General features: G+C 42.1%; 2 protein-coding genes across 2 annotated transcripts; one reads left to right on the top strand and one right to left on the bottom strand.

The window, feature by feature from the left end:
- The first annotated feature begins 2,673 nt into the window (after positions 1-2,673).
- LOC114133913 (uncharacterized) lies at positions 2,674-5,063 on the top strand. Its single transcript, XM_028000067.1, has 2 exons — positions 2,674-2,956; positions 4,222-5,063. Exons 1-2 carry the CDS (start codon positions 2,821-2,823, stop codon positions 4,836-4,838), a joined length of 753 nt encoding a protein of 250 aa, XP_027855868.1. The 5' UTR covers positions 2,674-2,820; the 3' UTR covers positions 4,839-5,063.
- Positions 5,064-8,079: 3,016 nt separating this feature from the next.
- Positions 8,080-13,554, bottom strand: slc35g2a (solute carrier family 35 member G2a). The gene is made up of 2 exons (XM_028000054.1): positions 13,226-13,554; positions 8,080-9,677 (listed from the first exon to the last, which is right to left on the bottom strand). The coding sequence occupies exon 2, from the start codon at positions 9,641-9,643 to the stop codon at positions 8,288-8,290; it is 1,356 nt and encodes a 451-aa protein (XP_027855855.1). The 5' UTR covers positions 9,644-9,677; positions 13,226-13,554; the 3' UTR covers positions 8,080-8,287.
- Positions 13,555-21,704: the final 8,150 nt, after the last annotated feature.

Here is a 21,704-nt window from a genome sequence, read left to right as displayed (position 1 = left end):
ATTCAACAGAACACAAAAGGCGAAATGGTTGGGGAAAACCCATGTGCAAAAAAGAAAAATTTATCGATGCAGACGTACTTTTTACATATATATAAATATTATATTTGGACTCCCATTCAGTCGTGCTTTGTTGTGACAGTTACAATCACTAGGTCAAGAACTGAGTCATTTCAACAGATTTAGACCTTGCTTACCCCACTTTCCATTAGCAGGCTGCGTTTTAACTTTATTGTTTCCGTCCCTCCCCATCCTACACACAGGGGGACGAGCGGGGAAACACCCAACAAAATACCGCACAGTAAATGGCGTGTGCTGGCTCAGTTTGTCGTGTTAGCACGCGGTTTTGTTCGCCAGTGAGGTCCTGTTGATGGTTTACATCTGCTGTGAGTTCTGCCTGACAACTCCTATTGTCCTACTTTGTCAGAAAAAGCCACATCTGTTTGCTTCCAACTCCCCTCCTGCTCTAAAAAAAACAAGGAGGTACTTACAGTAAACATTTTACTGATATTGCATCTGTTAATTGTTCTCTCTTTACTTTTTTTTTCTCTATCTCCTTCACTTGTCTCCTTTTCCTACTGGTTGCCATGTGGGAAGCGTTTCCAGCTGAGCGGTAGGTGCGGCACACAGGTGGAGGGTGGAGGGCGGTGAGCGGCGTCTGGCGGTTGAGGATAAATGTGACTCTTGTGGCTCAGAATAATTTGCTGGTCTAGGAGAAAACAGCTCATATGAACTCTTGTGTCCAAATGACACAGCGGAGCATAATTGTGAACTGGAAGACAGTCAAATGGTTTCACAGTTTTCCACAAATTAAGATCAGTCAGACTGGATGATGGATGTGCACTTTGACTAGGCCATGAATCTGAATTGACCCTGATTATGTCACTATAAATCTGAGCGTGTGTGTGTATGTGTGTAATCTTGTTAACTCAGACTAGACTCCCTGTTGCTGCTGAAGCATCAGAGTAAAAAGAGCTGTATGTATGCAACACCAGGAAGTTAGGAAAATTCACAATGTTATCATGGAAGGTTTTTCATGTTTTCCAGCCCGTTTCGTCCGCCTCTTCCTGCAGGTTGTCCATTTTCCTCAGATAAATCTGCCAGCGTCGCCCCGGGTTTCTCCCGGCCAGGCCGAGGCGATCAGACACTCGTGCTGACGTGTGCAGCATGAGGAACAGGCTGCAGGGTCTGCAGGGAGACAAAGGTCAGGGCGCAGCGCGTCCTGCTCCTGCAGCTGAACACGCAGCACCTGCTGAACCGCCAGATCAAGGCCGGCGGGCCTCACAGAGAACGCAGTGAATGATCACCTGTTGGCTCGCACGGTTGATCAACGTGGTCACCAGGCAACCGAGCTAAATGTAATGCAGGCCAGAAATAAAGTTTTAAACCTGCAGCTTAGCAACAATGTTTAATTTAAAGTGGCGAAGACAACGTTTCTGAAAGCCCAGGATAATAAAACCGCGGCGATGACGTGCTGTGGTTTTCTATTTGAGGAGCTTCGAAGACACAGAAAGAGCTGAATGTGAATTCTTACTTCTTGTTGGAGAAGCTTTTTTTTTGCACGAGAAAAATAAGATACATTTTAAATCAGTTCAGTTTTTCACAGCGCATTGTATGTACCCAGAACAGCAGGAGTAGTTTACATAGTTTTTTTTCCCCTTTATCTACTTTGCTGTGTCTTTAGATTGAAATTAAGATAGATTTTTATCAATTTGAAATAAAGACAACTACCCCAATTGAGGCATGATAATAGCAGAGTTGTTTTAGCACTTTTAAATAAAGTGGGTTATTCAAAGAGAACGACAGCAACACTTCAAAACTAGACAGAAAATGAATAACAGTAACGATTCATTGCTGACACCGAGTTAGTAAAGTTAACTTCAGATTTATTTATTTGTTGGTTCATTTATTTATTCATTTACAAACAAAGTTTGGAGTTCGGTTAGAAATTTATTTGAGCAAAACTCACACAGTCAAACCAAAAGTTATCAAACCCCCGACTGCATTTATATTAAAAATTATTTCTCACTTTACAAAGCAGCTTGTTACCGACTGGAGACGAAACGGGCGTCTCTTGAAGGCAACTTTAATAGCAGAGAAAAAAAAGAGAGTTGCAAATGTAAATCCCACCTTTACATCTACATTTGGTCGGATTTACATTTTCTTTTGAAAGACTGCATGAAAATTATTAATGCTCTTCTAAGCAATCAGCAGAAAATATTTTTATTGACTATTCAGAAACTAAACCCTACCTATAATTTAGCAGCCTAGCTTTGCTGATGAAGACCTCCTTGCCATCACCCTCATTTTTAGCTCCATTCACAGATTCGATTCAGATCATGAACTTGGCGGGAGTTCTTCCAAAGCAATATTACTTGCTGTCTGGAGAAACAAGTTACCTTTTTTTTTTTTGCTAATCTTTCTGTTTTCGTTTGCAAAAATAAAAAGTTGGAATTGTTCTTCCTGCTTTACTTCCCTCCGTCTCGTTTAGTTTACCCCGGGTTGCCTATGTGCCCTCTCGTGTCCACCCTCAGCTCTTATTCTCCATAATGCCCACATTTCCATGCCAGCGTGACTTTTGACTTTACCTCCATGGAAGCGTTACTCACCCACTCTCCACACACCCTCCTCAGGGTTCCCCCTCCTTCCTCCCTCTTGCTAAGTTTATAAGTCAGAAACGGCAACGTTTAGCTCACTGAGCAGAGCTTTACGCAAAGGGAAGGGGGACTAAATGAGAAAACAAGAGCAGCGCGAGTAAATCTAAACAAAATTCACAGAAAAAAATAACTAACACAGTAGAACAAGAGGAGGTAGAGCCCTGTCATGCATGTGTTTAAGGTGTGGGGTGTGCTCTGTGTGCTCAGCGCTGCTGGTTCGTCTTTATGTGTGACTGAGATTGAGGACGATGACGGCTTTGCAGAGAGCTACGGCAACGAGATTTCTCTGGACCAACAGCAGGGTGAGTTTTGCTTTGATTATTTCCCCTGCTGGCGGTTTTGACTCGACAGACTTCAGGATTATCATGTCTCCTTGACAACATGTTGTCACTGATTTGGATTTAATTAAAATCCAAATACTTTAGTTGATTTCTGAATGTGTACTATTATGTTTTTGTTGGGTTTTTTTAAAAAAGATTAACTGCAAAGTTTTCTTTGCTTCTTTTCAACTTTTCAATAAACTTCAAGATAACTTCATTCATCTAAGGTCTGCTCAGTGGTGTTACGTTTTAGACTTTGCACTAATATGTTCAAATTAGGCATATGTGGAGTACTGTGGAGTACTCATTACTTTTACAAATGTGGAGCCTACTTAGAAAGTCCAGAGAATATCTAGCAACCCTGAATAGGAGTATCTAGTTTATATACTCTGGATCAACATTATTAGATTCTTTTTTTTCTTTCTTCTTTTGCTCTTTCCTTTGGTTTGTTATTTTGTTTGCATTTCATTTTAATTCATGTAAAGCACTTTGAATTGCCTTGGTGGTGAAAATGTGCTACATAAATAAAATTCATATATATATATATATATATATATATATATATATATATATATATTTTCTCTCTCTTGTAAATATTTACATATATTGTGTTTTTTTCTAAATAGAAAGACCAGGTTTAATCAGTGGAAATATGTGTGGTATTTATTTGGGCACTCTGACCGTTAAGTGTTTATCAGAGAGACAACCTGTTTGTGCAGTGGTTGTTTGTTGTTGTTGTTGTTTTGTTTGTTTTTTCTAAAGCGGTGCCCCGAAGGTAAAAGCCTAAACAGTTTGTATCCAGGATGTGTGGGGTCTGCAGATATGCTACCTGCCCTTTTCCTGACCCAAGATACCCATACAAGCCCTGACGTGGAAGGAGGAAAGATCAGCCATGACCTTCCACTCTGGTTAATGATGACCTATCACAGAAAAATCCCAAAGATAACGTTAAGGTTTGTGGTTGAGATCAGACGAAATACGAGAAATTTCGAGGAAATCAACACTTTCAGAAGCAAATTCCTGCTCACAAAGTGTTCCGTCCATGTTCTCCAGCAAATACGTGGCGATGGGTGGTAGGTTTGGGAGCTCACCAAGGAAACAACACCTTTTCTAATACGAAGTTTCTCTTTAAATCTACCTCCCCTCTTCTATGATGCATCTTAATCTACTAATACATGTTCATTTTGGCACATGGTATCATAGAACCTTTACGGGTCTGTACAATTAAATCCTCCTGTGTTTTCCAGAGTCATCAAACACACCGTACCATGCAGGCCTCTCCCACTGGGACAAGCTTTTCATCGCTCTGGAGGACTCCCACATGAGGCAGAACATGCTGCTGGAGTCGGCGGAGCGGTGCTGCGGAGGAATGGCGCCTCTGAGGAGCCAGCTGGACAAGCTCCTCAGGGGGGCGTCGCAGCAGAGCTCGCCGGGTCAGGGGTCAGCGTGCAGGGCGCAGGCGGAACGCGAGGCTCTCGGGCTGCACCGCGGCCTGGCAGAGCTCCGCCGGGACGGGGCAGAGATGGAGAGGAGAATAAACGCCACCTTGCAGGCGATCCTGCGCGGCAGACACGAGGATGCGGCTCGGCTGAGTCGTCTCGAGGAGGCCGCGTCAGAAAGCAGGAGCGGCGGCAGCGAACACCAGCCGACTCAGAGGCCCGGAGGCTCGGGCAGAGCGTTTAGCTCGGGGGCGAATTCATTCCCGTCCGAGCTGGAGGGGCAGGATTTGTCCTCACAGGTGGACCTGGATATGATAAGAGGCTCTCTGGTCGTCATAGCGAGAGACGTGCAGAGGGTTTACCTGCAGCTGAGCACGGCCATCGAGCAGGTGGGAACTCTGAGCAAGGGCAGAGGAGACACATGAACTGCCTGCAAAATAACTATATGCACAGCAAAAAAAAAAAAAAAACTGGCATTTTGCTTACTTTTTGTTTTTATATATATATTTATACGTCTAAGAGGTTGTTTTTGTTACACATGAGCTTGTATTTTTCTGCTGAGTACAACTCTGATGCGCCATTAAGAATCGTGTGGGCTTGCTGTAATGAATAAAAAAATCAATTAAAAAGTAAATCGCCCTCGTGGAAAATGTTTCCTCCCTTCTTCCCGTCTAATTTCCAACAACAGCTCACGCACTCGCGTTTTTCATTTGTCTGATTGCACCGTTTGTTGTTGTGTTGACCGCTAATACACTCAACCGCAAGGAGACGAGGTTTTGGTCCGTGTGTAATTTAAGGCGTGTTTCTCCAGCTCGTTAGTTGCTTTAATGCAAAGAGGCCGCCGCTTGCAGTAGGTTACACATTGACGCCCATCCCTCCTCCAGCCTCACACTAGTACACACACACACACACACACACACACACCTACTCACCCACACACACACACACACACACACACACACACACACACACACACACACACACACACACGCACACACACACACACACATGCCTGCGGGCTTGTTTATTGAAACCAAAGTCAGGCTTCTGGAGGTACTTTCCTTGTATATTTTGTTTTGTCTCCTGTCACTGGATCAGTAATAGTTTATGTAGTTTGTAAGAAACACAACATCAAAATGTATTTTGATTTTGTTTCACAGGGGAAACAAAAAATTGGATTTAAAAAATTGGCATACTTCCACAACGTTAATAGGGTGTAAGTCCAGAAAGGCGGTTAGTTCGGGGTCTTTGACGTGGGGTTCTGTCAGCTGCAGTAGTTTACTCAACTGGGATCTTCTGTTTGTAAAGATCCAAGCAAGCTGGAGGTTAAAGCCATTGGGTGGTCCGAGGGGGGCCTCAACCGAAGCAGCAGAAGCTAATGGCTAGTCTGAGAGAGGTCTAGAACAAACCAGATTTCTACAATCTTAAAAAAAAACTTCCTTCCTTCCTAAATATTAGACATGACACCATCATATTGGACAAGTATCTACAGATAAATCAATGAATATTTTCACAGAAGGAGGTTGGAGGTGATGAACCATCAGTGGTCTTTTTGGGTGAAACGTGTTCTGAGAAACCCACATTTCTCAGTCATTTTTCTTGTTTGTTTATTAATGGTTATTTTTATTCATTTCATCAGCACAGCTGTCAACATCTGTTTTGTGCTCCACATTTGATTTATTTCAGGTGTCTCGTATATTTTACAAAGGAAGATTGTCGGCGCCACGCTGCCTCCCGCCAGCATTTTCTGCATTAATAATTATCGACTGGTGTACTAACGCTACGATACAAGCGTGGTGATTGTCTGAAAGTTCTTAAAATTGTATTTGCAAAAACTCAAATTGACCTTCCAGAAACGGCTAATCTGGACTTATACTAAACAGAGAGGATTTGTGCTCTGCAAGTGAAATTTGAACTCTGTCGGGATCTAGAAACAGGCATGGGAACAGGCAGGACTATGAGACAAGTGAAAATTTAAAGAAATCTTCAAAAAAAAAACAGGCACAGTGACCATGGAAACCAACAAATGAATCAAGCGAAGAATGAACAAAAATGAGTGTAAATACTAGGAGTACTGGTTGGTTCAACAATGAACTGGTGAGTCTGATTAACTGAATAAGATGCAACCGCAGTCAATCATAAACTGAAGCTTGGAGGGAGAAGGGTTATAAATGTTTGTCCCTTAACACCAGCCAGCAGATCACATGGTAAAATGTGCCAATGAGGAGATTATTTCCTAAATGCATGGTTGGGTTTGCTGACAGAGAAAAATTGCCGATGATGTGTCGGAGCAGTGTTTCATTTTTATGTCATCGACTGCTGTCATTGTCAATTTACACGACTCAGAAAATAAATCAGCAGGGATCACACGCTAGTCTATAATTTATCATGCTCAGCCAATTCTTTGGCATCATTCGACATTTAAGACAAATTTCTTTTTAATCTTGGGACCCAAAGATCTGTTATGTTAACATCGATTGAGGTGGGCGTACACCACTCTCATCGGTGGAAATGAGCAGGTCATCTGGAGTCATTCAAAAAGGTTGTGCAAACAACGCCTACCCACTGCACCAGCTCCACCGCTGGCCAACCAATGCTGTGCACCCAAATAAACAGAAAACGTGTGAAAACCACAAATGAACACTGGACAAAACAACTACACGAGCACAGGGATAAGTGAAACAGTCACTAAACTAAACATGAACGAACCCAACAAAGAGAAACCTCGGAAATCCCAAAGTATATCGTTGAGCAGATATACTTTCAAAGTATCTTTAAAATGACGCATTTTCACTGATGACAACATTACAACCAGGGTACTTTTCTTCCCGCCCCTCTTTTTGTACCTGCATCTAGAATATTACAGGCGAGTTAAAAACCACTAACAGCAATGTTTTTCTTCTGGCCTATTCCCCCGTAAACATCACCTCCAACAAGACTCAAAGGTGTGAAGTGGTGGAGCATTGTGTCGCTGCCAGACCTTACAGCACACCTGTTTCACAATTTCCCTGGATATTTGCAGCAACAATTTACATTATGCAGACACAATGATCTGTTCAACGTGGTGATACTTGACTTCCGTTAAAGGTCTCCATCTGTGCAGTGCATGTGGTGGGGGATTTTAAGAATGGCTCCTTTGTTGTGTGTTGTTCGTGTTTTTTTGGTTTTTTTTTTACCAGCATGCGGAAGATGGAGCCATGAGAGTAGGAGGCTAATGATGGGGAAAATAGAAGAGGAGAAACCCAGAGAACAGCACTCATGTGGTGGGTAAAAAAAAAAAAGAGATAATAACTGTTCTCCATGCATAAAACAACTACTTTATGAGCCAGCTGGCCACACAGAGACAATAATCAGTCAACTTTTTTTTTGTTTTCCAACCTGACTTCCTTTTGATCTGCCCGATTTCTTTCATCTATTTTATGTCATCTATAACACCTTCTCATCCTTCCTAGTTTCTTATCTATAAGCCGATCACATTGGATGCTCTTATCTATGTTGTCCTGGTAATATCCGTTTGACATCTCTTGCTTTTTTCAACCTCTTGTCATCAAACAATGGTCAAATCAAAGGCACCAATCTTTGGCGAACATGGTGGTGTGATGGTGTGGGAATGAGTGCATACTTTCTTCATCTATGTGCATGGGACAGAAAACCTCTGGAGGCTGATTAAAAGACAACAATACTCTCAGAGAGATTTTATTTTCACATTATGTAGTCACTTGACAGACAACACAATATTGGCACTTTCTTCTAAGCAAAAACAACAATACAAAATAGATCAAGCTCTGATGAACATCTAGCAGTCTCTTATGTACATTGGAACCACCCTCCTGAAGGAGAACGTGTGGGTGAGGGGAAGAGAGAATGCGTCTGTCTATTTGATAGGTGAGTCCAGAATCTCCTCATACTCCTCCCTCTGGCGCCGTCCCGCACCTCGAGAGGGCAGCAACTTCATTGCCACCAGCCACCCGACGCTCAGCACGATCATCACGTTCCCCACAACTTCCGGAGCGGTGGGAGCCAGAGGGAGTAGGGCCAAATGCAGGAACATGGCTACAGGCACCTCCAAGCTCTGCGAGGCGGAGACCAGAGCTGGGTGGAGTCGGGTGAGAGCATGTGTCATTCCCAGGAAGGCCGCTATAGAGCAGGCAACTAAGCCCAGGACAAGGCCCCATGCTGGTAAACTCATAGGCCAAGACCAGCCCTCCTGGAGCAGGATCATAGTAGCTGGGGTGAGCAGGCAACCAGTCCAACTCACAGTGAACAAGGCAGTGCCAACTCCCACTCTGTCTTTCAGTGAGCGATACCCAACCAGCGCCAGGGCCATCCACAATCCCGCTAGTGCCGAAAGAGACCATCCGAAGGCGCCTCTCCAGAATGTGACCGGGTCGACTGGTGCGTCTTCATAGCTCTCATCTGCCGTGGGAAGCAACACAAGACCCAATCCGCACAGGCCAGCGGCTAAAGTTATCCCATCAGCCAGTCCCAGCTTTTCCTCCAGAAGTAGGAAGGCAAGGGTTGCTGACAGAGCGGTGGTTGCCAGTCGCCAAGTTGTTGAACCATTTTCAGAGGAGGCGAAAGTTAAGGAGGAGTATGCACAACAGAGGGAGAGTGAGTACGCAATGCCGTAACAGAGCAGACGTAGCCGATATCCTTCTGGCCCAAACGGGTTCTCCGCCCTGTGCAGTGGGACTGCTACTGACAGAAGCTGGATGACAGACCTCACCAAGAGAAGAAACAGGGGTCCAAGGCCAAAGCGTTCAGAGGCCAGGCGGGTCAGGGCAATCAGGCAGCCGTGTGCAAGCGCCGCACCGAGCAGCCCCAACCAGGTGAGCCGAGACGCAGACACAGACGCTTCACCGAAACTGGCCAGCTGTTCTCCAACCCCTTTCCCAGATCCCTTCACTGCTTTGGCTCCCAGCTCACTCCCCTCTGCTCCCCCAGTGGCTTGAAGTTTATGAGCTGTGTCCTTGTCTTTGGAGCCAAACAACTTCAAGGGCCACCTCTTGCTCTCCGTGAGCCGTTTCCTGTCGGATGTCTCCTCCAAGAATGAGCCAAATTCCTCGAATGATGGGGCATCGTCATAGCCCTCGTCACCTGGTTGGGGGAAATGGGTGTGTATTCCAGGTTGGGGACTGTAGGGGGTCTGCGTGGCATACTTGGCTGTGACTGTGTGAGGGTGGATCTTCACTCTCTTCTTGGAGCCACTCAGAAGGTGAGCTGACTCCATTTTTTAAAAATAAAACCTCAGAGATGATGTACACCTGCGGGAGAAGCAGAAACGTTTTAGTACCCCACACACTAACTTCTTCTGTTTTTTTGTTGTTTTTTTTTAAACATAGACCCCTACAAATCCTCCCACTCCTTTCTTCGTCATGTTGCTTCTCCCTGGGATTCAGCTTGATATCTCATATATCTTTAATATCCGTGATAATAATAGCAGTGACTCACATTTCCCAATGTTTCCCTGAAGTTGCTACCAAATGCAAGTGGGCTTTACACAAATCCCCAGCTTAACCACGTTTCCCATGCAATCAGACACATTACATCCACAGTAAATGAATTAAGCAGAACACTAATTGTCTTATCAGGCCAATTTCTCTACTTGGGTAACATAACCTTCAAGTATCTGCTGGTGACGGAAGTTATATAAGCAAGGCTTTTGAGCCTCCTGTCTTTTCATCTTTATGTAATAACTTTTTCTCCCTCTTTTATTTTTTTACCACTGATTCTAACACGCTGATTGTAAAATAAAAACACATATACTCACTTAAGTCATACAACCAGCGCTACAGAAAACCTTATTTCTTCCCTATCTAGTTTCGATGTCTGTCTGATGCTGTGATGCCTTGCAAATGTCGGACTCACAATGGCCTTGCACATACTATGTGGCACTTCTTCACTGCCGCATTTCAGGCAGAAAAACACTCAGAAACCCGTCAGGTCGATCTTGGCGTTTTAAGCAGTTTCCTATAATAACACAACATTTAGTCCTACTGACAAAAAGTGGGCTTTTTGTGTTTCTTTTGTGTGTTTCCTACATGCAAAATACATCTTTCAAATAACACGGCTCTGTATGTACAATTTTCTTTAAATGAAGAAATGGAAAAACATGGGGGGAAGCATGTAGAGGGTAGACTATTAACAATTTAACAGACTCCAACACACCCATGAACCTGAGCTAAATCAGGCAGATAGAGAAAACACGTGGATTGATAGACTGAGCGCATCTTAACAGTTAAATGTTTTAATTCTGTAAAATTGTGCCACGCGAGTTTTCTCTCCCCATAACGCTGAAAAAATTGATTCTATATCTTAAGATATTTGAATGCGATGCATAAAGAGACACATAGTCTTTTTTTCTTAAAGGCTGACATTAAATCAAACTAAACTTTTAAAGTTTTTCATGAGTTTATAGGACAATGTTATTTCTGTTTCATTGTTGCCTTGCAGCTAAAAGGTCCTGCTTTGTTCTGCATGCTAACTTGCATGTTCTCTGAGTGGATGCGTGGGTTTTCTCCAAGTACTTTGGCTTCTTCCCACAGTCCAAACACGTACCTGTTACATCAACTGATCACTCTGAATTGTCCGCAGGTATGATGAGGCCCGTGTAAGGTTGTCTGTGCAGAATGTACCCCACCTCTAGCTGAATGACCACTGGAGATATAGGCACCGATCCCACCCACTCCTCACTTCTGTTAATTAAATGCAATACAAATAAGAGGAGTTTAAGTTGAAATTCCTAGTACTTTTGTAGAATTGTGTTTTAAACTGGTGTGACTTGGGGTCAAACATATTTAGTATCTCCACAGCCTTCTTGTGCTACATGACGATAATAGTTATGGCCAAACACATCAGTTTTATTTTCATCCGAACAAAAGAAACGTCTCCAAAAATTCATGTCTGCCTTTCCTGTGTTTTTCAGTCGATTTTGGAGTAATGACTTCCCCCTCTCTAAATGGCATTTCAGGCCTCGCTGGTACAGGACTCATTTCACTGTGGATAGTAAGCCTCTGTAACCAGCTTCACTGAACATCTTCACAAGATTGTTCACTTTTCTTCTGGGGTTGATGTGTGCATTTTATTCCGAAACCACATTAATATTTGCCACCTTCTGACATCTGATTTATTTTTGTCTCCCCCCCCCCCCCCCCCCCCCCCCCATCATGTTACAACAGAAAATTTTGGTTTGGCTTTAAAATACATCCACCAGTTTACCTCAGTTTAACAAAGATGTTACAAGTTGATCAAAAGCTTAAAATTCCATGTCATCAGGAACGTTCCTATATTGCTTAAAAAGCATAATACAGTAATCGTAATCTTTGCAAACTTCCGAATTTGAAAGAAAGACATACAGTACAGGCCAAAAGTTCTCAATACAGACCAAAAGTTTGGACACACTTTGGTGTCCAAACATTTGGTCTGTACTGTATGTAAAAGTCTCCATTTATTCTGTCAGTTAGAAAATAAATAGAAAGTTGAGAAATCATATCTAACCTAAAAGGGGGAGGTGTAATCTACCTTAGTTTTATGCAGCGAGGAAAAAAATAAAGATTGTCCTTTTATCCAGTGTATGTAAGTATCTGGTTCCAACAGTATTTATAACAGGATGAGATTTGCCTCTTCTCATGGATGAAATGCATACTTATTAGTATTTGTTGTAATCTATTTCTACAAACTGATAAAAAAAAAAAAAAGAGAGGTTCCTATTTCAGAAGACACTCAAATCACTCAGTCTCTCACAATTGAGAAAGTTTTTTTCCCCCTCTTGTATTTCTTAAAAACGTGCTCTGGGATCCCAACATGTCAGTGGTGCCCCAGCTAATCTCATAATTTCATGTATTCAGTCTGATCTCCATCGTAGCGCAGGGGCGAGGCATCAGTGTGAATTGTGCGTAAAAGCTCAGCTCTTTGGCAGATGTGGATGCTCGTACACGAGCCGAGAGGTGCTCTGAACGGCATCCCAACAAATTCACCCTCACACCTGTTTTCACTGGCGGCGACATGAAACCTGATCGGGCCGCAGCGCGAAAAACACACATTGTGCAGGAGGAGATCAGGATGTTCCTGTCTGACTATTCTCTTCACAGTTAGTTACTGTGCTGCGTGATGCAGACTGCCTCTGCAATGCCGCTGTCTTCTACTCGCAAAGCTTGTTTTTGCACCTCACACAACCACATAGGTGAGGTCCTTGGCGTTAGCAGCACACCTTTTACAAACTGAGAGAGCACATACAACGTCTGTTTATGCCATTAAGAGACATCCTGTGGACTATTAATAGTCAAGTCCATTTATTTTTAGTGCTACTATGAGTAGCACTAAAGCATTTAGTATTTAAGAAGAATAATGCTTAGAATTAAGTATGACTGGAGTTAAATACGGCTGATGAAAACTGTGTATGTGTGGTTTTTTTTCTCGCTTTGGCGGTGGTGCAAGATTTTTGCTCTCATCTTTATAATTTACTGCATACCTCAAATAACAACTCATCGATTTCAGTTTCCTGGTTTCGCTTTGCATTGACCGTCCGGCGCGCGTGTGCGCACCTGTTATTATTCTGCTACAAGCTACAGTGACAGCCCACGTCGTAAACCATGACAAATCCTTGAATGGGGGGGAGAAAAGCGCGCCTCCGCATCACTCCGGGCGCGCGCCCTGATCGGTAAAGGGCAGCCAGAATCAATCAAGCAGTCCCGGTGACCTGCCGTGGGTTTATTACAGCAACCCAGACGCGCTGTGAGCATTGCATAAAACACAACTGCGTAATTTAAAAAAAAACAAATAAATAAATAAACGCTTCCCAGCATTCACTCACCTACTGTCGCGCGAACCAGGGCTGAACTTCACAAACGGCCCACCTCAGTCATTTAGTGAACGTCTCCCAACGCTTCATCACCTCCTTTTGGCCATTTGTTCTCAGCTTCTCGCTCTTTTCTCCTCTCTGTCTCTCTCTCTCTCTTCTTTTTTCCGCAGCAGTGATTGTCCTCAGGGACAGAGTGGTGCGCCTCAGCACCTATACTCACACCTCGCTGCACTCCACAGAGAGCAAAAATGTGTTTTATGGGAACCTGCTGGCCGCTTTCATCACTGTCTGAACACACACATATAGGCGCTTCTGGTCTGGGAGAAAGAGAGAGAGAAGGAGACAGACGGAGGAGGAGGAGGGGGAGAGAGATCTAATCAAAACCTCTGAGCATGCGTCATAGCAGTTGTACCTTGCGTATTTGTGCGTCACCCCATTGTGTTTGAATTAATGTGCCTTTCTTTCTTAAAATGTGAATCATTCTTTGGATTTGTTGGGAACAAAATCGGATTTGAAAATGCAGAGCCTTGTAAAAGTATTGGGATGAATTAAAGTGGTAAGACTTTACATGAGGGGACGTGCATACGACTGACATGACACTGTCATAAACATGACATAACACCTTCATGAATGTTGTCACGAAGTGTATTTTGGTAAATAATGCAACTCTTACTGCATTAAAAGTTACATTAAAAGTGTCAGCTTAGCATTATTCAGAAAATAATTACATTTTTATGCAAATTTGCATTAAATTTTACATTAAAAGTCCATTTAGAGAGTCAACTTTGCATTAAAAGTCAAGATACTGACCTTGGGTGTCAGTATATACCAGATGATACTTCATGACAACAGTAATAAACATTCACAAAGGCTCCTTCGTGTTCATGACAGGCGTTTTGTCATGTTTACGACAGTGTCATGTTGGTCTTATGCACACCCCTTCGAATAAAGTGAATAGCTGATAAGTGGAAGGAAAATCTTACATGGTTTATTAGAAAGGTTTTTCCACATCTGAAAAGTCTGACGTGTATGTGGTTTAAAATCTCTTTTAATCTGGTGCACCTCTGGAGGTGGGTTACAAAACAATAGCCCAGAACAGAAAGCTGTTCAATCCATCATCCAAAGAGAAAGAGCCTTCCTCAACTATAGACCTACTGAGGTTTAATGTCGGATGGATGGAGTAAGCAAACAGTCGGGACTGTGTACAGAGCTGACTGTGGCTCATTGGTAAACACAGTAAAAATGGATTTTACTTGTTAGCGCCTTTCAAGACTCTCAAGGATACTTTACAAGAAATCAAGCAGAACAAGAATACACTAAAAATGAAAACAGAGGTAGAAGAAAAAACGAACAAAGAGATTGCAATGAAATGGACAACTTGACTAGATGTGTTTTGAGTTGTGATTTGAAGAGCTGCAGGTAGAGACAGTCTTGTAATTAGAGAGATTTGCTTCAAGCTTTCTCACCCATCATATATTGATATTCTCTTGGGCAAGGCACTTGACCCCAAATATCGATTGGTGTATTGCGATATGAATAAATGCACGTTTATTCATATCTGAGTGACAGGCTAATCTGTTGTAGCACTTTGAAGAGTGGGACTACAAGTAAGTTGAGTCCAGTTACCATTGTGATGTTGTTTGGATCAAAACATATTTATATCCCAGAAAGGACCAGTCAAAGTCCACCCCAAAGTCCAGTTTGGGGTGAGACAAGAAAAGTAACATGCACAATCTGTTGCCCACTCAGCAAAAGCTTCTCATTGTTTCAGTCTTAGTTTAACAAAATCCCACTACAATGTTGTTTATTACAGCTTTTCAGGAGCTGCATTTATTTTTACGTTACTTTTTTTTCAAGGTGTATTTGTGTTTGTGCAATATTTGGAGGTAAATAAGCAAGAAGGGGGCAGCTAATAATTGTCTAGGCAGATGAGAAGCAGGTTGCCAGGCCTCACTGAAACTATAAATGTTCCCCAGAACTGCTTCTATATATGTTGTGCAGTGTATAACCCTACAAAGGGAAGACCTTGGGAGTCCGGCTAAAATCACTCTGCCAGTGTAATTAAGAGGAACGACTGCTTTGGAAAATAGGCAAATGTGCTTGGAACTCTTCGTTTCCATCTAAATCGGCTTTAAATCACATATAAGGACTCTGCTGCAAAAAATAAAAACAGGTTTCAGTCTAATCAAGAACTTAGTTGCTGAAGGGATTCATGATGTTTGTTCACTGATGTTCTCTAACCTCTTAGAGACTTAACAGAACAGCTGGATTTAGACTGAGATTCATCAACACTTCGGAGTCTTGTTTGTCAGGTCAAAGAACTATTTGAAAGTAGCAAATTCTAAGCAAGCGTTAAATACACTTTTTATTAGGCCAATATTTCTCTTTTTAAGAATTTGTTTTATCATTCTGATGTAATATTTCAATTATTTTCCCTCATCATAATTAACAGAAATAAAGGCTTCCCATACATGCAAAATGAATCTATATAATGTGCTCCACTTAGTGATAAAGTTCCGAAAATAAATGTACTTTTTGATAATATTTAAATTTATTAAATGGGTCTGTACACCAAATATGCACAGTTCGAAGTTATGTTGCATTGAATGTAATTTGGGTGTATCGTGTTAAAAGAGACTACAAATACTTTTTGAGTTTTTCTTTGTAAATATATTTCTTAACTGGATCACACTTTTCTTTCACTTCACAGTTATGCTCATTCTGCACAGCTCTACTGCAGCATGGACACTCGATACGACTTAATGGAACAGAAACTGAATTTCGTAACAGAGAGACAAAGGATTTTGTCGAAGCTCAGTTCCCTCCTTGTCTTCTTAGCCGCCTTGATCCAACACCACTCAACAGTATCCAACCCCAGGGAATCCCATTTGTCTACTGTACGGCAGTAATTGCTTTGACATTTTGCTGCCATAAATCTTTTGCGCCCTGCTTCATCTTCAGCTGCATTAACCTTTTGTAGACTGCAGCCAGGTTGGCTATAAGGTCGAACCATCTCGCTGTTTCACGAGAAGCCTCCAGTTGTCAGGAGAGCGAGTTCTCCACCTCGAAAAGTCAACGTTTAAATCAAATCCAGCGTGTGAGCAGAAGCAAAGCACACGGTCCCATTTTCACTTATTGATATTTAGATTATGGAGATGCCATGGATCGAAGGTGGCGGGTTTTAGTAATGTGTTTTTTGTTTCTTTCTTTTTTTAAACGTGGCGTTAGCTATATGATTTGTGTGCTTACTTTGTGATGGCGAGAGCGTTAGCATAAACCACAGCAACTGCAGCTGCACTCCGGTTCTTTTTGTTTGCTGGTCTGGCAGAAGCTGTTTGAAATACGAGCAAGACCACATTGTATTCTTTAAAAAGGGACATTTAATGAAAAACAAAAGTAAAATGGTAAAACTAGGTCATAATACTATGTTGCTTCCAGCATAATCTGACTTCTCAACAAGCTTATGCACGTGCAAAAAAACAAACAAAATGGTGTCAAGGAAGCCCAAAATACCAGAATGTACCGTTAGAAATTCACATTTCTGTATTCTATCCTGCTAACATAGCTGCTTGTAAAATTAAATTAAATAATAATTTTAACATAAAAAACTCACATTTTCTTACTCCGACATACATTTGATTCAGATATTTACATACACTGCAGGACATTAAATCAGACTACACTGTAAAAAAAAAAAAAGTTCACAATTTAAGGTAAAATACCAGGAATTTTACTATATTTATATAAAATTATCTGTTGCTAGAATTTTACTGTATTTATACCTATAAATATGGTATAAATTTGTCATTTATTCACACTGTATTTATATGGTCACAGGTTAATTCAAGACATTTCTGTGTTGCCAGAATTTTACCGTATCTATACCTATAAATATGGTAAAATTTTGGCAAGACAGAATTCTACCAAATGGATACGGTTGTTACTGTAATTTTATTTTTCTTTTGTTTTTTGTTTTTTTACAACATATGTGTTAGATCACTTAGGGTTAGCAAAATAATTTTCTATCTGCTACAGCTAAAATAAAAGGAGGTCCAAAGACAACACGCACTAAAGATACCATGCAAATAAACACTTCAGGAAAGCCTAAATAGCAAAGAGAAGGTTCAACACCTTTTCACAGGTTAATTCAAAACATTTGAGTAAAATGAAATCAATGTTTAAAGCTGCACCAGAAACTCTCGACTTCCTCATGTGACATCATTGAAAAAAATCAAAAGAAATTGTGGACTTCCTCGTGTCTGGTTCTTTTTTAGATACAAGTGCCAGACAACTGTAGATGCTACACTAGCTCTGGTTAATTATATGCTAGTTCAAACACCTGTCTCCAGTCAGACAGTGTGAGAATTTTGTGTGGAAGTAAAGCGGCCGACAAACCTCGATTCGGTTACATCAGTTCAGTCAGGAGGAAAACTCCTGCAAGCTGCTGTGAAAAGCTTGTGTACGTCCATAACATTTAACCAAACTCATTCAGTATTCTGTATTTTATGAAATAAAAATATTTTTGATTTGCCTTAATGATCAGAAACTTGATCAAATGTTCTTTGTACACATTGTACACACACATATGGTACCATGTGAATACTGAGTGAAGGATTTTCTAATGCACTTTCCAAAGCGTCTATTCCCCCATATCAATAATGAACTGCGCTTTGAAAAAAAAAAAACACTGTTAGAGCCGCGAATGTGCGTTTATTTATTCAACACAGCCAGGCCCGTGTTTCACGTCAATTACCCCAGAAATACAACCCAAGCTGCATGTTTGGCTGAGTTCTGCCTGGGCAAATGGATGAGGGAGAGAAAGTTCATTTCCTGCCATTGCTGTTTCGTACAGTTTTGTAATGGTCCTTGTCCCTGGAGCTGTTTCTGCATTTTTCTTTCTCCCTGCTACATCTGGTTTAGGCATTAGGCTGAGGATGAGGAGGGATATCAGGTGTTTCCATGGTTACAGCGGATGAGAGCGCTTTAGGCCCAGCTATTCAGGGGGTGGGGGGGTAAACGGGAGGGCTGTTTAAATCCTATCGACTGCTCTGCAGGTTTTGGGAGCAAGGTTAGTCACATTTGAACTGAAAGACGCCACTTCGGATGAGGAGTTATTGGCTGGATGTGACGAAGATATGCCGGGAGGAAGAGGAAAGCATCTGAAAGCAGAGAAGTGGCGACAAAATAAAGATGGACAGTGGGCGAGAGTCGTAGAATTTCTGTTCCGACTCTCTTGCCCTCTCTGGTCAGGACGAAATTATTTATAGAGGGTAGAAGAAAAAAGCAGCCGACCACACGGGAAAAACTTCATCTGCAGCCATTCCTGTGCTCCAGTATGCTTTCCCATGTGCTCCATACGTGTGCTTTTTACACAGAATAAACACAAATAAGAACAATAGGAAGTAATCGGTATTCCTATCTCAGGGGATTGCTGGATTACTGGGTGTTGGCTGTTTATGAACTATAATCAGGATATCATTATTCAGAGCTGGACCCCCCCCCCACCCGGTCCCTCTGTGTGTGTGAATGCCTGTTCTCATTTTGGCGGCAGCTGATGACAGCAAAACTCACCCGACTGTGGCCGCAGAAAAGTCTCATGTCACCAGTGTGGCAAGGACAGATTAGTTAGAAAAAACAAGGATGGGGAAAAAAGTAAGTATTTTGTGGCGTCTGATTGATTTTTCTTCCAGGATCGCCCTGCATTAACCTCCATCCATCTTCCCGATAGGCAATTCTGCTTTGCTCTGTATTTACAGCCACATCTGCTCTGAACAGCTACTCCCACCCTCCTGAAGAAAAGCATCCCACCAGGATGATGCTGCCACCGCCATGTTTCATGGTGAGGACGGTGTGTTCAGGCGGATGTATGATTAAAAATGTTTGTGCCAAATGTAGAGTTTGGATTGTTAGTTCATAAATGGGGGCTCAGTACTAATGTTCAGCGCAACAAACACATTTAAAAACAAATTCAAAAGCATCTCCCCACTATGGTGCTGCCTTCACCACATTTTACAGCAGGAATGGTGCATTCAGGGTTAGCCAGCTGTACGTGATACAAGTCACCAACATCAAGTAAACAAAGTTATAAAAACTAAAATGAAAATGGTGGGAAAAATCGTTATACTGCCTTATGAGTTTCTTTTCTCCGGTATTTCACTGCTATGTTTTTTTTTTTGTTTTTGTTTTATTTTTGGAATCCAGTTTCTGCACCCCACTCTCGTGTCTTTTCCATTCCTCAACAAGTTCCCTCAAGGTTGTCCTGATTTCAAAAGTCCCATCAATTCTCGCCACCTTCCCTGTCCCGTGCAGGACAAAATGATCCTCACCAGGATGGTGCTGCCACCACTGTGTTTCACAGCAGTGATTGTATGTTCATGGTGGGTTTGCCATAGCAGCAGACAAGATTAGTACAGCACTGGGTTGCAACAAGAAAGTTGTAGATAGAAACACTCCTGGTATGATTGAGATCTGAACTGCACACATACACACACACACACACACACAAAAAAAAAAAATCCCTGGCTGTGTCCATTGCCATCTGTGTGAGTGTTTCAGTAATGGAGGTGGAAATGACGGACGATGACTGCCTGGCACACAAGTGGGGTTATGATAGGCTTTTTGTTTTTTTCCCTCTCCAACTAACGGAGCACCCTGCATCTCATACATTTTGCATCGCCACAGCTGCAGAAAGAGAGGAAGAGTGGTGGGTGGTGAGGAGAAAAGCATGCAAGAGATAAATGTTGGGAGGGGAGGCAGGGTTGTCAAATAGGAAGAGCAGCCTCTGGAGTAAAATAACTGTGAGCAAGGTCAGTGCAGATCTGAAATAGAACTTATCTACAGGCGAGGAACGGCCATGTAAAGCTTGTTTTGTTAGTCAACAGTCCCAGAGGTTAGATGCACTGGATGCGTTCCTTCACAAACCCCCTGCAGAAAACTGACAAGTTTGTCTTTCCATTGGCTGCAGCGAGTGATGACCTGCCACCTTTGTCACTACAAAAAGGGAGATTTTTCTCCGCGGAAGCAGAACCGCCATCTGTTTCCACGGATCTGGCCTCAGGAAAAGTTCTCGGATGATGGCGGAGGCTGTGATTGGGAGTGTTCCTGCTTCCAAAAACAGGCTATGTACATACGTCTAAACACACACACACACACACACACACACACACCACAGAATCCGATCAAAATTGCAAAAACTGGGGCAGCGGCAAGCAGAGTCAGTCGTCTGTCGGTTATGCAACAAAAACGGAGCACGCGCGCATGAGGCCAAGAATGCTGTAGATTTGAAATGATTTGTCGGCAGAATGTGTGGAAAAGAATGAGCAGGTTGTTAAGAATTTAGTAGAAAGACTGAGAAAGGCAGATAGAAGCCGCTGCAGTAGATTGCATCACCATGCACTTGCTTTCAACATTTACTTTTTCACTGACTTTACCTGAAAAGAGCAGAAAAACCAGATATTATACAAGAAATTACCCATTCAGAAAGCCTTCGGGCGACAATTACAATTGCTCTGAGTATGGAAGAAATAATAGTTATGAACTTTTAAAGTCATAGAAGTTAGAAAAATAACTTAGCGTGAATAAAAAGAAACAAGACAAGCAAGAAAACTAAGGAATGAGAGAGTTGGTAAATGACAAATGTTATCTTTCAGTTAGGGTCCTAAGTGCAGCGTACAAATTGTGGGTGGTGTCTGTAAATCAGACTGAAGCGACCTTTAATGAGGCTCTGCATGACATGTGATTACAGTACATGTCAGTGCATGACATATTAGACTAATTAACTTTCCTTAAACACAGACATCCGATTACAGCTTTTTAAACTTTTATTGTGCTGATTGGAGTTTCACAAGAAACACAAAAAGTGCTTGTTAAGAAAATCTGGAAAAGGGGCAAAATTCCAACCAGCACATTTAAATGGCCTAACTACACCAGGCTGATAACTATATATGTAGATTAATGTATGTTTCTTTTTCCTGAAGCAAGGCTTTGTTAGTTTTAAATGCAAGACGTGCTGTTGCTATAGCAAACAGAGTCTTCAAGAGGCAACCATCCGCCCAAGACGTTTAATTCCATCTACAAATGCATAGAGATAAAAATGTTAACCCCGTAGAGTTCCTCTGCCTTTTTTTTATTTTTAAAACACACATATCAAAAGCAGTTAAATCAGGACTTTGATACCTGTTTAATGACTCTGAGGTTGGGGTAATATAATTAAGTGAAGATGTTACTTTAACCGTCTGCCTCTGTGCCTCTCCTCCTATTAGGCCAGAGCGAGCTGCTGGGGTGAGTAATGTGAGCACATCCAGGCTTTATAATTGGGTTTATAACTCATTCAGCTCCTGGCCAAGAGGCCTGGCAAAGATGCTTTGCCAGGCCTCTTGTTTTTCTTCTTTTTTCAGTCTCTTCCGATTCAGGATGAGAGGGAGCAGAAGGCACGGTGCAAACCGTGGAGGTAAATGTCATATATTCCTTGCCATTCATGTGCGATGCACAA

The sequence above is a fragment of the Xiphophorus couchianus genome, chromosome 19 (assembly GCF_001444195.1).
Source record: "Xiphophorus couchianus chromosome 19, X_couchianus-1.0, whole genome shotgun sequence".
In the NCBI taxonomy this organism is placed as follows: domain Eukaryota; kingdom Metazoa; phylum Chordata; class Actinopteri; order Cyprinodontiformes; family Poeciliidae; genus Xiphophorus; species Xiphophorus couchianus.
The sequence above is the reverse complement of the archived record's forward strand: the minus strand, read 5'-3'. Positions and strand labels throughout refer to the sequence as shown.